The 17,354-nt window shown below is 36.3% G+C and overlaps 2 protein-coding genes across 2 annotated transcripts in view; one reads left to right on the top strand and one right to left on the bottom strand.

Moving 5' to 3' along the window:
* Positions 1-17,354, bottom strand: part of LOC121739399 (E3 ubiquitin-protein ligase highwire) — a 154,280-nt gene that overhangs the window by 20,245 nt on the left and 116,681 nt on the right. Inside the window, exons 35-42 of the mRNA XM_042131859.1 lie at positions 9,236-9,464; positions 7,903-8,040; positions 5,462-5,680; positions 4,992-5,198; positions 1,890-2,042; positions 1,724-1,817; positions 1,449-1,507; positions 717-805 (exon numbers count right to left, since the gene is read on the bottom strand). Coding sequence (XP_041987793.1) covers positions 717-805; positions 1,449-1,507; positions 1,724-1,817; positions 1,890-2,042; positions 4,992-5,198; positions 5,462-5,680; positions 7,903-8,040; positions 9,236-9,464 — 1,188 coding nt within the window. The remainder of the gene's footprint in view (positions 1-716; positions 806-1,448; positions 1,508-1,723; positions 1,818-1,889; positions 2,043-4,991; positions 5,199-5,461; positions 5,681-7,902; positions 8,041-9,235; positions 9,465-17,354) is intronic.
* LOC121739401 overlaps positions 16,335-17,354 on the top strand; it is a 49,575-nt gene continuing 48,555 nt past the window's right edge. The window contains exon 1 of the mRNA XM_042131860.1: positions 16,335-16,559. Coding sequence (XP_041987794.1) covers positions 16,383-16,559 — 177 coding nt within the window. The 5' untranslated portion in view covers positions 16,335-16,382. The remainder of the gene's footprint in view (positions 16,560-17,354) is intronic.

Genomic DNA, 17,354 nt, shown 5'->3' with positions numbered 1-17,354 from the left:
ATATTTCGCGTGGTCACGACATCACGCGTAAACAGCTGGACCCATTTTGCTGAAATTTGGTATAAAGATACTTTGAGTCTCGAAAAGGAACATAGGATACATTTTGTCCCGGAAAAATGTACGGTTACTGCACAAAATACTTTTATGATTTGTGCATAAACTATTCAATTTATTTTGATGGAATTTGGTATCGAGATACTTTGAGTCTCGGGAAAGGACAAGGAATACTAATTTTGTCCCGGAAAATGTACGGTTCCCGCACAATAAACTTTTATGATTATATTCGCCTAAACTATTCAATCTATTTTGATGAAATTTGGTATGGCAAATGGCAATACTTTTAGTCTCGGGAAAGGACAAGGGATACTTTTTATGCAGGAAAATATACGGTTCCCGCACAATAAACTTTTATCATTCTCGCCCAAACTATTTAATCTATTTTGAGGAAATTTGGCATGGAGATTAGGGATACTAATTTAAATCTGGGACAAGGACTGTTTTTTGTCCCGGAAAAATGTGCGGTTCCCATACAATATACTTTTCTGATTTGCGCGTAAATGATTCAATCGATGTACCGGAACAACTATAAACTAAAGTCCACGCGGACTAAGTCGCGGGCAACAGCTAGTTATATAAATAATGTATTTGTATCATCCGCGGAATAGAGTCGGAAAAACAAACTCGCCTGTTTCGTTCGAAATAAAACATGTTCTAACCTGGGACTGACAGACGACTCGTTGTGTATGAACCTGCCCCTTTTACTCGGTTCTGCGCCATACATGAATTGACTAGTCCCACTGTCGCTCTGCAACATACAATCAACAAGTAGGTAAGTAAAATTAGTTGATCTACGAAACGATCTAAATAATAATATTATAATGCAGTTTCGATATCGTCATGGGCGTACCCAGGATTTTAGCTAGACAGCATACCTGTTTCGAGAAGGTGCTCGGTATGTATATTGAAACAAAAAATCATGAAAATTGACTTTTATTATTCTGACTGAAAATATATTTTGGTTCCAACACTTCATTTTGCGTAGAGTAGGTAACACGTTTTTAATTCCCACTTGCCAGGAACTGGGTACGCATGGGCGTAATTATTATGTATTAAAGGTAATACAAAATTAATACATAATAATTAATAATGAATAAATAATAAAAATACATAAAAGTCTTCTCTTAGGAACCTTCCAACTAAACTTGGCTTAATAATAATAATTACTAAAAACTTATGGTTATGATATCCTGACAATACCAAGACGTATTGTTCATAATCAATTCATTATTAAATAATGAATTGTTCAATCAATATTATTATTTAAATGTTCAATGAGTGTCAATTCTATAATTCAATTTAAAAATATATCAAAACATTTTAAAACCGGAACTAAAATAAAAATAAAGAGTAGATTGATAAAGTTGTAACATAATTATTTAAAAACTTACATCATTAGTAATGTCACTCTGAGCAGAGAAGGGAAATCGTTGATCGTCTGAGCCCGCGCCTGGAATCACATATATAAAAAAAAGTTTTGAAATCAAAAATAATATTATTATTTAGGATCAACTCATAAGGCATATCAACGCAATATAAGTTAACTATTCACTTGAAAAACATAAACCTCCTTCGGGTATAGTTAATCGTCAAAGAAAGATTTTTTGGTAGAACTGAATTAATATACTTACATACATATAAATGATAATAATATTTATAGCTATACCATTATTAATAGAATCGAGGTCTTCATCCTTCGGCCACAACGTCATATCCGACTGTGACTCGCGGTATCCACTCAGGCATGCTGCATATTCCTCCTAAAATATTATTGAATATCATATTATTATACAGAGATAATAACTAATAACATCAAGAAGTGAGTAGTGTACCTGGGGCGACACTTCATCATCAACAGGTACCAATAGCGTCCGCTCCAGATGTCTATGGTACTGCAGACACCAGGCGACGCCCGTACAGCTCTCCGCGTACGCCTGAACCGACTCCGCGCTAAGACGCACCCACGTCCCGTCCTTGTTTAGCAGCTGGGGAACGAAATATATTAATGTATAATCGGGTATTTCCCGTATTTGAACAATTTTTTGTGATAAATGGAAAGATCATATAATTATAAGTTTTATAACAAAACAAATTTTTTTCGCAATAATTCAAAAGTTATTTCAAAATAAAAAAATTGCAGACACGCCGACAGCTCCCGCACTTACCCCGAGCGCGTGTGACGTCATAATGTTATTTTTCACCACAGAACAACAAAAACAGTAGAACTGGCATACCACGAATTGTATATAAGAGGGCGACTAACCCAAAAAATCAAACATCGTCCTTCTCCCTTTACAATCAAGGTTCACATCTAGGACCCCTCCTTTTTGTTGTTTTCATCAACGACCTTATCTCAAAATTAACTTGCAAGTGCCTTTTATACGCCGATGATCTGAAAATCTTTAAACTCATAGCAAACATAGAAGATTGTCAAGCGCTCCAACAAGATATTGATAAAATATCTAAATGGTGCCAAGCTAATCGCATGTTTTAGAACATTAGCAAGTGTTCAGTAATAACTTTCACCCAAAAACATTACAAAGTTATATGGAACTATAATATCAATGGACAAACACTCAACCGCGTGCAATCAATAAAAGACCTAGGCATCTTCTTTGATGAAAAACTTTCATTTCGAGCTCATTATAGCCACATAATAAACAAAGCAAATGAAATACAGGGATTTGTTCTAAGAACAACTAAGAATTTTAGGGAGCCAAGAAGTGCTCTATATTTATATTCAGCCCTAGTGAGAACAATCTTAGAGTACGGGAGCCCTATATGGTCGCCAAATTACCAGACACATATAAATAACATTGAGCGTGTTCAAAGAAAATTTCTCAAACTCGTTAGCTACCGGTATAGCCCGGGCCGCTCAAAATCAAAATATCACGACAGACTTTCAGAATTCAAAATACAGACCCTTGAAAGCCGACGCACTTATTTTGATTTAGCACACTTTTACAAAATTATTCACTATATTATTGAATCACCGGATCTGCTCTCAAACATTCACTTAAATACTAAATATAGCGCTCGCAGGGCTAAACGCACTAACGTTTTTGCTCTACAAGTATATAAGAACAACATCTCCTACTTTAACCCACTGACACGCATGGCCAGGCAATACAATGATTTCGCTAGAGATTACTCAGAATTGGACATTTTTAATAAAAACTTTAGTTCATTTTCAAAAAGTCTGAAAGACATCCTCCATAACTTGTTTATTTCTAACAACTGTGAAGTGTAACAACAATTTTATAATAATATAACAACACAATATCATGTTATAGTTATATTAGAGGAGCTAACCTATTAATAAATTTAGATTAGTTGCATGCACATAGTATTACGTTGCAATCCAGCTTAGATAATAATGTAAACAACAGCTTTGTATTGTTATGATTGTACTGTGTATTGTGCTTTCTCAATAAAATAAAAAATAAAAAAATAAAAAAAAAAATCACGCCCGTCTTTCATATGCCATGTGAAAAAGGGCGACGCGGAATCATCGCCAAATTAGTTTTTTCTCAATAAAAAAAGATAAATATACAACATTTTAAAAATCCGCTAGGTCGGTTTCTCACTGATAGAATTTTATAAAATGTGCTAAAATATTAAATTAGTTCAATGCACTGTTATGGCAATAAATGAAAAATTCGTGAAAATTAGATGCACATTTGTGATTTTTTTCCATCGAGATATTAAGATATCGTGTTTTTGCTCAGATCGAATTCTTAGAAATATAATGTAGTATCTAATTTTAGAAAAAGAAAAACAATTCGTGGCTTATTTTCAAGTATAAAAATGAATTATAAAATCGAAAAATTTGAATTAGTCGAGTTTGTTTTACAATAAACAAAACGGGCACTTAAGACATTTCTTATTTCGAGTCATAGAAGCATCAGTTTATTGTGGATTTACTAAAAATTTTAGCTACGTAGATAGTGTAGTTAGCGCAAACAATTTTGACCTTAAATATCAACGAATTAATGTTAATATTGCCGTATACTATTGAAATGAATATAACATTGTGATGTCACGTCTCAATCATGGCGCGTTTATAAGTTACGTGACTTTATTTAAATTTCATGAATTTTTAATTGTTTATAATTCATTGAAAAAACTTTTTTTAAAGGTTTTTGCATTAAATATCATATTGATAACCTTATTAATAATAAGGTTTTAAAATACATTAAGAAATCAACATATTTCTTTTCAAATACCCAATTGCCGTCGCATATAATATATGTTTCATTGTATTGTGATTCTCTCTTTGAGAGATCTTTGAGATATCTAATGAATAATCTACAACTGCATACACTTCTTTCCCACTGATTATTATTTTTCACCCATGGACGCTCCATAGGCGGTTTTTGCTTAACTTCTATCCTAGAAGTCAAGCAAAAACCACTTTATTAACATTTTATTAAAAATATTTCAGTATTTTTTCATGTTATGTGAACCGAAATTCGTCTCAGCTATCGCTACATCAGCGACGACAATTTTTTTTTATTAAATAAGGGGGCAAACGAGCAAACGGGTCACCTGATGGAAAGCAACTTCCGTTGCCCATGGACACTCGCAGCATCAGAAGAGCTGCAAGTGCGTTGCCGGCCTTTTAAGAGGGAACAGGGTAATAGGGGAGGGTAAGGAAGGGAAGGGGATAGGGGAGGGTAGAGAAGGGAAGGGAAGGGAATAGGGGAGGGTAGGGAAGGGAATAGGGTAGGGGATTGGGACTCCGGACTCACTCACTCGGCGAAACACAGCACAAGCGCTGTTTTTCTGTGAGAACGTGGTATTTCTCCGGTCGAGCCGGCCCATTCGTGCCGAAGCATGGCTCTCTCACGTAAAAATTACAGGTATTGCAGAAAATGATTAGACAATTTTCAGTTTATGTCAGCTGCTTTTCATAATAATAATAAATAGCTTACCTCTTCTACAAAAGCGATATAAGCACCCGGAGGCACTCGTCCTAACTCCTCCGCTTGTAGACTCGGGCTGGCGCGCACTCTCAAGCCAGCGCTATACCGCGCAGTGAATCGCCTCAGCTTAGATGTAGCGACTGGCGCCTGCGGCCCTGGTAGACGCTCGATAGGCAGCTCTTCGTTGGTATTCTCTGCTACCTCCACTGTTATTTCCTGAGATAAATTATTAAAGCTACTTATTACCGTATTTAGGATAATTTACCAAATTAAAGTTGCATATTGCTGTGAGAAAATAAAGTTGTTCACGTTTGTCTGCATTAATAAATATTGGTTTGCTCTCGAAAAATGTCCATTGTCGCGTCGCACAATCCCTTAATGCTAAACCTAGCTCTACACTTCTTCCCGCTCTTTGCTTTCCTCCTTTCAAACTTTCACCCTTCCTCGATATTGTAATAGACACTTAACAATTAACATACCTGAGGTGCTGGCTGGTCATCGAAGGTACAGCGGAAGATATAAGTCCCGGGTACGGTGGGCAGCCAGCTGGCCACGTATGAGCCGTCGGCTAGCGCCCGCACGGCTATACGCTCGACGGGCACGCGCCCGTTGTTTGCGGCGTCGGCTGCAGCGCGCATGGACCCGCCCCACGCACCGCTCGCTACACGTAACTCCTCGAAGGAGTAGTTTTGGAACACCTGGATAAATAGTAAATAAGAATCGTTTACGGAGAGAGAAATGCATTTAGATTTAAGGATCATTATATTTTGAAACGTTACATGGTGATGCATTTTAAATAAGCCGTTCAAAATTTCAGCAGCCTGCGGTTAAGAACTACCGGTCCCAATTTGGAATGGCTCTTTTAGAAATCCATTAACTTGTCACGTTGCAATGTAGTCCACATTAACTACGACTTAGGGTTAATTCGGACCGCAACGCGGCGAGGCGAGGCGCGGCGCGCCATAAATTTGTATGGATTTGACAGATTTCAATTGCGTGAGACGTCTTGCGAATCTGTCAAATCCATAAAAAATTAGAAATGCATATACGCGTCGCGTTGCGGTCTGAATCAACCCTAAAGAGTAGCTGACAAACCCTAGAACGTCATTATAACCTACTAAATTAGAATTTAGATGTTTCCCGCGACTTCCTTTGCATTAAATTAAATTCATTCACGCAGTAATCAATGTGTAAATAAACAAAAACAATTAATATGCAGGTGCATAGTTTCCTTGCAACATCGTAATTCGTACCGCACGTGCCCACGCAAATTACACGGACGACGAGTTACCCAGATCCATTACTTAACTGTCGACCTTTCCAATGTGAGCGCAATAGCCAATAGCTTATTGAATTTGTTAGTCATCGGTCCGGGAACTAAGTCAGTAGTTAGTTCCCGGTGGTAAGCAACACGTTCTGAAAATTATATTTGTTTCAAATTTTATGATAGATAATAAAATATTAATGGAAATATATGATGGATGGATGGATATTGCCTCCCAGACAGATTACGGTGAGGGTACCGCGGTGATCAGTTTCGTTAAAACCATTACTGTACTTTCCGAATATCAAAAGAGCAACCGAGTCAAAATCGAATCAGTTTACATAACTTGTTAAGATATTATTCACCACTCATGTGCGCACTTAAATAGCTCCTACATTTTGTTTTGTGGTCAAATCATAATGCGAGAAAACCACAGCTTGCACTTTTGAAATATTACCGATAATAATAAAAAGTCGACCTCTCCAAATTGGACATTGATTGCCACGATGTTTGAACTGAACGAGTTTCTTACGCCGGTTCTTCTCGCCGGGTTAGTTCCCGAACCGGTGGTAGGTCTCATGTAGACGCGACGTTCTAAAGTTAACTTTGTTAACCCATTCAGAAATAAATATTTTGATTTGATTTTGATTTGATGATTGGGAAGCTAGAGCAAGCATTCGACATCTGCATTGTGAAATTATAGACGAATATGCCATCTATTTACACGTTCGCAATCTCTTGTTCATCTTGCGCCAACGTGGAGATTGTTGCCACAAGTTTTTAAAATCAAGTGTTTGAGGAATTTCCAATTTAAAAGTATTTTAAATACAAATACTAAGTTATTCAAGAAGTGATATTAACTGGAATAAAGACATGGTAGAGGCGTTATATAAACCCAGACATCACGACAGCTGTTAGACCTAGTTTCGGCAAGAATAAAATATAGGTAGGTTTCGCTAAGTTTATGTCAATAGTAATCGGACGTAGATAGATAAGACTGGATTTAGGTTTCTAGGTTTAGATTCACACTTTAGTCAGCTCAATGTTTACTGCTAAGTGCTATCTGCATAAAGTTAAAAATTGTCTGTTTAGAATTTACAACAATCAATAGATAATCGTTTTCGGTTTATTATTCTGATGAAATATGTAAAAAGAGATAACCAAATGTGGATTTATACTTAAACCATTTAATTTTTTTTAATATAAATCTGACGATTATTCTAATTACCTAAACACCTATAACAATATAGTTTAGTTTTAGCCAATCCGATTCGATAACAAACGTTGCGAATAAATACTTGTGTCATTAGCGCATTTTTTACACCAGGTATTTTTTCATTTCGTTTCTCAAAGCTATATTACTTTTGCTTGCGCCCTCGTAGCTCACTAAATTTCATCAAAATCTGTTCAGTTTCTTTCCGTTAAGTAACAAATATACACACCTGCGATTTATTGTGAAAGTAAATTTCGTGTTAACAAGTAATTTTCCTACATGCATAAGACTTTTTCCAAAGTAAAATGTAGTAGGTAGTGTAATGTATGTGTTATTCTAGGGTCTCAGCTAGCTCCATGCCAAATTTTATCAATGAAGAAGTTTCACCTTTATAACATTTGTATGATAATATGATGTAGTATGTTAACAGTCACATAGTTTACCTTCATCATGGTTATGGCGTGAAAGCGCATGGTGTCTCTCACGGTGGGCTGATAAGACACGTTAGGGAAATTGCACTTGTGCTCCGACACGCAGTTGCTTTGTCTAGAACTCTTGTCTTCCTGTCTCTGTACCACCATCTGAGAACGTTACAGTTTGTTAAATTATACTATATGTAGTTGTTACAGATAAGGTTTAGGTTAGGTTAGGTTAGTAAATTTGTTAATAATGTAGTTTTTATATTCAGTTAAGAAGTATTATTATATACAAACTTTCATCCCCTATTTGAACCCCTTGGGGTTGGAATTTATCAAAATCCTTTCTTAGCGGATGCCTACGTCACAACATCTACCTGCATGCCAAATTTCAGCCCGATCTGTCCAGTGGTTTGGGCTGTGCGTTGATAGATCACTATGTCAATCAGTCAGTCACCTTTGAGTTTTATATCTATAGATTAAAGAGAACTTTTTTATATTTATACTGTTAGTATAGCATGTATTTTGAAAGAAAATTTAATAATGATTGTAAAGAAATTGCACTAATAATGTATTCTTCTTAAATCTACTTGCGCCACTGCGGGAAGTTCATCATAGATATTACGTTTTCTCGCGTCCTTTGTAGTTATGAAAGAGATAGCACGAGAGTTTGAGAAAAGGTCAGCAATAACCCAGACTGGCCCCTAGACGATCAATTTTATAGCACAATATTCGTATTGTATATTTTACTGACCGTCTGTGGTAAATCTTTTAATCTTATTGTTCAATCTTATTCAATATTATTGTAGGTCTAGGCGCCCGCTAAGTGAGCTTAAATGTAAGAATATTTTTGACGAGTTTGTCGTGGTTCACTCATTTACAAATCATTAAGACAGTGTAAAGTACCCCCCAAGGCTAAATCCTGAATTCTGTTAAGTTTACATTTTAGAACATCATAAAAATGCGTAGATTTTAGCCAAAACTAATTAGCAAATACCCAGCTGCTAATTTTAGGTTTGAATCAAGAATTTCTGCTATCTCTAAGCTAAAAAATAAAAAGTTTTTACTTCAACTGTATGAATTCACGTTCCTTATCTCATCATAGATAATAACACGATAATAACACGTTACAATAGGAACAGGGACTCATATAACTGCCAATTTCAGACATCTATCATGCAGCTTTAAAAATCTGATGACATTTATTTATTATTTCCTGAGTCACCTATTTAATTTCTATTTAGTATTTCCTGAGAGCTGCTACTTGCTAGGTTAGTGGACTCAAATCTAATCCTCGTTGCATCGATCTGTGTCCCATAAAAATTTTTTATCACATTCCATCATGAAATCTTATACCAACCTCAACCTTCAGCGCCGGAGACGCCACCACCTCTCCATACTGATCTCTTATGAGGACCGGCAGACTGATCCTGGTGGCCGGACGAACGGGGGTCTGCGGGGCCTTCAGCTCGCACTTGGAAGGCTCTACCCTGGAGGTCGGAGCCAGCCACCGCGCGAGACGACCGCCAGCCGTGCTCTCAGCACCCGCTACGAAGTCCGTCAGGAACTGACGCTCCGTGGATACGCATCTGTAGACAAAATAATATAATATTATCAGTCTAAATGGGCATAAAGGTTATTTGAGATCGCTTTTCATCGATTGGAGGAACTTTAAGAGTAAAATTAAGAAGCAAAACGAAACGTGAGGAAGATGCAAGACTCTCACATCGCAATCTTAATTCTCAAACACACAAGACTTATTATTATTAAGAGTCTTCTTTAATCGCAACTCTAAAACCTTAAAACTTATATAAGACGTCGATTTAAAGATCGCCTTCTTCGAATAACTTACGGCGGTTCCCAATATTTGATCTATCTCTGGTTTGGCCATACTAGAGATAGGAATAGCTCACATTAGACATTAGAGACATATATTTTATGTCAATTGTGAGCTATTACTATCTCTAGTAGGGCAAAACCAGAGATAGATCAAATATTGGGAACGGCCGTATATCATTAGATAGTATCTATAATCTAATGAACGAGTTATTCAAATAATTTTGTTGAAATCAATTAAAAACGTCGGTCGGTACGTTCGTGCACCCGCCGAGACGAGCCAAGCGAAGCGCAAGGGCACTACCTACTCGAAGTGTTTCGTCGTTTTTTTTTGAACCCTCATAGAATTGGTTTCCAATGTACCAGATAGTTCATATTCTCAGAATATTGTGTCAATAATAGACTAATTAAGCATACAAAGTCCACAACTGAATAGCTCTATACCAAGTCCAAATAAAATAGATTTTATTGATATCTAAAATACACCGATTTCATCACTGACATACTGATGATCATCAAAATGTTTGGCTACTTCCTGAAGTGCTAGAAAGCTGAAATTTAGTATGTTATCTAAGTTTAGTATACAACCAACAAAAAAATTCATAAACTTATAACTGTTGCCCCCCATCCCCTAAAGTCCCCCCCATTTTTGGGGATGGGGGGACAAAAGTTATAAGTTACAAGAAACAAATTCTACATATCAGTAAATATATTATGTATGGCTCGTTCGCTCGTTTCGTTACCAACTTCAGATTAGAAACTAAAAATTCGCATCACCTCAGCGACGGTAGCGAAACGGCGAAGCCACGCATATTTACTGGTATATAGAATTTGTATAAGTTAGGGTCAGTAGTGTTAGGAGGTGTAGATTCAGTTAAATTTTGACGTGGGAGAGCCATGCTTCGGCACGAATGGGCAGGCTCGACCGGGGAAATACCACGGGCTCACAGAAAACCGGCGTGAAACAGCTCTTGCGCTGTGTTTCGCCGAGTGAGAGAGTTTACCGGAGGCCCAATTCCCTTCCCTACCCTCCCATATTTTCTTCCCTACCCTCCCCTACCCTCCCCTATTACCGTATTCTCTTTTAAAAGGCCAGCAACGAACCTGCAGCTCTTCTGATGCTGCGAGTGTCCATGGGCGTCGGAAGTTGCTTTCCATTAGGTGACCCGTTTGTTCGTTTGCCCCCTTATTTCATAAAAAAAGAAGCTAGGATCTACATGAGATCTCATATCTTTTTCACAGGGTAAAACTTATGTGGCCGTCTCGGCAACATTTTACAAAAATTTTTTTAGTTGGGATATGATTTAAATTATGCGGAATTATGCATGTTCAGTTAAACTAACATTACGCAGTTAAGTGCCTGTGCGTTATGAATATAGATTCTGTTTTCAAAATAACACAATATGATATGAATTTTGCATAATATTTGATGGATTAATAAAATGGAAATCCAAATGTTCAAACTGATCTCTATGTAGCCAAATCCGTCGCACTACAATTTTAGCAGCGATTTCATAATTTCATAGCTAATCTTAGGTTTATTCTGTGACCTTAGAACCTACCTATCTCCATGTGGAAAAGACGATATTAGATATTTGAACTTTCTATTTGCGTAAAATTAAACTGTTGACCTTTGACTGCTCGCTACATAAGTACATAATCATGCTGTTTAACTGCTACGAAAATTTTGGTAAAGGCTTTCAAAGAAATACAAACTACTAATTATAATATAACTGGAACTTAGCAGTAGTCAAAAGTGTCTAGTTCTATTACCTACTACGTTTGTTTTATTTATTAGATACATCTAAATTTTATATAAATTAACGTTCCTAAGGGCTCGTCACACGTCATTAACTTAACGTTATTTAACGTTGCATTGCTCGAGGCTCGCACTGAGCTTAACAAAGCTGAAAGCTTTCCGGAATTAATATTGACATCCTCTCGTGCCCTAGATCGGAGTTAAAAGGTTAAGAAAGCTATAGACACCTTTGTTAGTATTTCACTTTTCTTTTACGCCATTTAATCCTTGTTGCAACTCTTCGTTAGTTCAGTTTTAGCTGCATTTTATTCTACAGGAAAAGTAATCTTTTAAAATAGGGTCTTGAACTTTAAAAACATATTTCAACGTCGGATAGTGTGCCTGCTATTTTGGCAATGATCAAACATTATCAGTTTTCCAAGGATGGATAACTGCTGGGCCCCTTGACCCAGAGCTAGGCTTGTCCTAGCTGGGTCCATCCCTAGAAACCTTACAATTTTTGAGTAAGCGATCTTAATGGCTTAGCTTGCCAAGTCTCCAAATATTATTTAACGATAATTTTACTGATAACGCAGTCAGTAGTCAGTACCTACCTCGCCTACTAACCTATAACTTTTAAGTTTCAACCAATCCCTAATATTAAAGTCCTTACCAAGCAATGCAAATAAAAAATACCGATGTTATAAACAAAGGTAGCAAACTAAAAATTTTCGCATTTTTTCTTACTTAAAACCAACAATTCGTAACAAAAACAGTGCAATTAGTTCATGAAGCAGTAACAAGATACAATGCATTTCTCGAGACGGACGCGACGATTAGTTAATTGGCACTAAGGTCGAGGCTAGGTTACTTATTGATTGTTTTTTTTAAACTATCCGTCATTTTCATTTAAAAAAACAGAACACAGTTTAGTCACCTCTAGCAGTCAAGTTAGGGCCTTCTTCAATAGTCCTTCTTAATATTATCTAAAGGCCTTTTACGTTGTTTTGATAGATCATCATGATTGCACAGCTGTCTATAGTATGATCAATAGACGTCGCAACTCGCATCGTTGGGGCAATCAAATACGAATATGTGCCTACACGAACCTAATATGCGCTTACTTTTGCGAGTTTCTTACGCCAGTTCTTCTCGAATGGTTATAGTTCTCGAACTGGTGGTAGTCCTCATGTTCTAAAAGTGTTACTTAATTTTTAACCGATTCAGAAATAAAACATTTTTCATTTTCATTTACACGGTAGTGAGTTTTCGCCTATAGTCTTGCCTATTTTTCCAACATGGAGAGGGCGCATTAAAATGCCAAAAACTCAGCTGTTGTTGTCATTCTTGAGATAAAAAATAAACTGGAGCAAAGGAGCCTGGCAAAATTTTAACTCACTAGGTTAGTCCACCGCTTCACAAATCACAATTAAAAAAACATTAATTGACAAGTGGCGGACTCGCGGGCTTTAATTTTGCTATGCTCGGTGTAGAGTAACTATATTATTATGTCTCACCAAATGTAAAAAATAGGCTTTACAGTCCGGCGGCATTTCATATATCTTAAATATAGCAACCATAGGATTTTAAGGTCTGAATGCGTTGAACAACCAAGGCATAAAGCAGGGCTGGTCTAGCTTAGCCTATAAGATCTTCGAAATTATTTTCAAGCAATGAACAAACCTTTCCTAACCTACCTTAAAAACATAGTTTTCCTGTAAACTTTTTTCTAGCCTGTACCCTCTAGATTTGTTACCAAGAAAACACCACTATAAATAACTTAATGTAGCCAACGACATCTAAGACAATGGCTAATATGTATTCTGTGACAATGGCTTAATTATTGAAAAGATACTCCATAACATAATATCTATGTTGATATCTAAACATGATACTGTGAACAACACATTAACTTGTAAGGACAATGGTATACAATAGGTAACATGACTTAGAGCAACTTCTAAAGTTTCCACTTAGAATTTTCATTTCTAAAGATTTATGCATAAGTATAAAACTTGATTAATGTCAAGCAATTAGTAGGGTTTAAGTGGATTTTGTTGAAGAAAGTAAATATTAAGTAATAAATAAGTATTATTTATTTGTTGTTGGCAAGAAGCTTCAACAGTGGAACACCGGTCCAGTCATCGATCGTGTGTGTCATATATAGACCTGGATCCCAGAAGGATAAGACATAACTTACTCTCTGATGGATGAAACCATAGGTTATTAGTAGTGCCTCGTGTACTTAGAATACCTGCGAATTTGTGTAGCTCTAAGTGTGACACCTGGTCAGGTACCAGAAACCAAAGTGGACTAAAAATGAGTCTTACTTTACTTATTTTCAAATGGCTAATATTTATATATAATTTATAGATTATTGTTCTGAACTAGTATCATGTAGTGTAAGACACTTTTCAATGATCAAAACTATTGCCAGACGTTTTAAAAATAACTTTGTTGCTATTTTAAGTGGCAAATTAAAGTGTATGCTTGAACCAATACAATATGTAAAAATTTTGGAAGCTTAAATCACTCTCCTCTGTTGGCAAAATAGGAATCCCTTTTTTTACAGAGGTATTTTTGATTGATTATTCTGTGTTATAAAAGTTGACCAATCGTGTTATGCTATGGGTCATTCAAAGACAAAGACATGATGAATAGGTACTGACAATGAACTTTAATTTCTTAGCTTTAGTCATTGCTGAGAAAAATCTCAGAAAAGTGTCTTACACTACATGATACTAGTTCAGAACAATAATCTACAAATTATATATAAATATTAGCCATTTGAAAATAAGTAAAGTAAGACTCATTTTTAGTCCACTTTGGTACCTGGTACCTGACCAGGTGTCACACTTAGAGCTACACAAATTCGCAGGTATTCTAAGTACACGAGGCACTACTAATAACCTATGGTTTCATCCATCAGAGAGTAAGTTATGTCTTATCCTTCTGGGATCCTGGTCTAATACATCTTCATGATGAAAATAGTTATTATCTGTAGTGACTAGAGAGATAACTATTTTTTTGGACTAAAGTCTAGTCTCTACATTCGTAGAGCCACAGTGATTTCAAGGAAAGGAAAAATATAAATATTACATTTTTCCGGGATAAAAGTTTCCTATGTCCTTTCCCGGGACTCAAAGTATCTATCTCTATACCAAACAGCAAAATCGGTTAAGCGTTTCGGGCGTGAAGAGGTAATAGACAGACACACTTTCGCATTATAATAATATTAGTATGGATTCCTTCCGAAAAATACTTCTTAGCCTTTTTTCCTTCCCTATACAGTTTAAACTCAACAAATTAAAAATACAGGGTGTAACAAAAATAAGTGATAATACTTTAGGGTGTGTACGTGTTCCTTGTAGAGAGTTCACTGTGGTGTAGACGGTGTACTTTTCTCCGAAACTATAAGAGATATACTATTGAAACTTGGTAAGTCAATGTAGTCTGTGAACCGCATTAAGATTTTCATACAAAAATGGAAAAATTATCAAAAATTTTAGGGATTCCCATAGCTACAACTGAAACAAAAAAAAATTTTTCATCTAACCTATGCGTGTCTTGGATAGGTCTTAAAAAATCGTCGAAACCTAGTATAAAAATAAATCAAAAATCATTTTATTTCATAGAAATTAATCTTATTGCTGCTGCGGAACCCTTCATTGGCGAGTCCAACTCGCACTTGGCTGGTTTTATTTTCATTTTTGTAAGGGGAAACTCGTAACGCTCGGGCCCTTGCCCATACAAAAGTGAAAATAAAATTTGGCCTTTCAGCGCTGCTACTTTCACAGTGAACTCTCTACAAGGAACACGCACACACCCTAAAGTATTATCACTTATTTTTGTTACACACTGTATAATTACTTGAAGTCGTTGCCGAAAAACTAGTTATAGTATATTAAAATTTATATACAAGACAAGACTGTCTTCGCTTTAATAGCAAAGATCAGTATTGTGGCCTCCATTAGCGATGAATCGAGTCCCAATATGTATCTGTTTGACCGCCGACTGCACTCGCGGTGCAAAGGTCCGCTAAGGACACAGGGTTTAACGATGCTCCTCACTCGCTTTATGAGCTTTATCTGGCGCGGTAGTGATGTGCCACACCGCACGGATCGATATCGATCACTTCATTACTTTTTAATGATAAAATGTAATTAAATGTGCATTTTCATAGCGTTTAATTACGTTAGTAATTGAAAATGTAACACAATGTTACATTTGAATGAAGAGTTGTTATGTAATTTCTGATTAATTTTATATTTATTGTAGTGATCTTTTGATTAGAATTGGATGTTATTTTAATAGAAGAACAGAAAATTGCTTAATATAAATTATAAGAAAAAAGTAAACATGAAGAGAAAGTTATTTTGTTACTTAATTACTTAGTTCAAAGGAAAAAATAAAGCAATTTTCTTTATAAATATACATAATAGGCATCAATATGTATATTAAATCATCTGTAAATTCCACATATTCTCCCATAGGAATCTAATTGTTTCCTTCTCTTCGTCTATAAAAGTAAACGTTTATACTAGGGAAAATTAATTTTTTCTCGTGAAATAGTAACCAGGAAGGAATATTGTTACGTGTATAATTTAAGATCTTGAATATTAAGGTATTTAAAGATGGTATGAGTAATAATTACTAATTAGGTACAACACAACACAAAATTATTGATACTATTATAATCGAACGTGATCAATTTAAGAAATTAGTTCATAATACGCGTATTCGCTAACAAAATTAGACGGGAGAGTGTTAACAAAATATTAATCATCGAAGTCGATAAGAGCGTGACATCACTATCTAGATTCTAGAGAATCAGCGGCAATATGGTAGCGGCGCGGCGGCGGCAATTCTCTCGGGCGGTCGTCAGTCCGTGCATGACGTCCGTCGCGCGTGGTCGGTCGCGCGAGTGCGCGTTATGTCGCGCTTGCCAGCGTTGGTCGTGCTGAGCGCCCTGCTCGCCGCGTTCCCCGCCGCGTTCCCCGCCGCGAGTGCCGAACACAAGTATGGGGTGTGCAACCTGCCCTACTGCCAGTGCATCCCCGGCATGCACCCCTCCTGGACCACAGTCAACTGCACCGTGCCCTCCGACCAGGTAGGCTGACCGTAAACACACAAAGAAGTGTTTTCGAATGGAACATGTATTAATGTCACAGAACTTGTTTTAGATAATGACCACATTCAGACTGTTCGCTCTACCGCCGTGTCGATATGAGGCTAATTAGTGTTTTCTATGAATCACTATCGACGTACTAGAATATAAATAAGTAGATCACAATTCGCAGACATACTTTAAAAGTTAATAATAGTATGAATTGAGCTTCAATAAGCACGCTACGAATGTTTACTAAACTTTCTAAAACTACCGATAACAATATAAACTCAAACTAATAAGTACAGAAAAGTAAAAATAAGAAATTTCTTACCCGTGGTAGAGTTATAATTACACACTTTTATATTCTTATGCTGTATTAAAAATCAGAAATCGAATAATATTAGCATTAACGAGAATAATATTAGCATTAACGAGACAAGTGTGAATATGGTTGGGGGATTATATTGTGTAACAACGGTGTTGTTGTAAACAACTCCGACTACCTGCACCCCCTTTGTGCGTCAGCCGTCTCGGGTGAGACAAGATGTAATTTCCTCCTAGAGCGGTCCACGAACTCAACAAGTGGCCGTGCCAGCAAATCGTCCTTATACACACTTACACACGATTATAGTCTTTATTTCTATGAAGTAAAAGTAGCAAAATAGACTTCATAAAATGTAGAGACGAAGGAGTACAAAACTCTTCCATATTTAACTTTGTTTCGTGTGCTGAGATTATAATTTGATTTTATATAAATTAAAGGTAAAAAGACATATTATGTAACATACATTGCAA

This window comes from Aricia agestis, chromosome Z (assembly GCF_905147365.1).
Source record: "Aricia agestis chromosome Z, ilAriAges1.1, whole genome shotgun sequence".
Lineage (NCBI taxonomy): Eukaryota > Metazoa > Arthropoda > Insecta > Lepidoptera > Lycaenidae > Aricia > Aricia agestis.
Note: the sequence above shows the minus strand (reverse complement) of the source record. Positions and strands in the feature narration are given on the sequence as shown.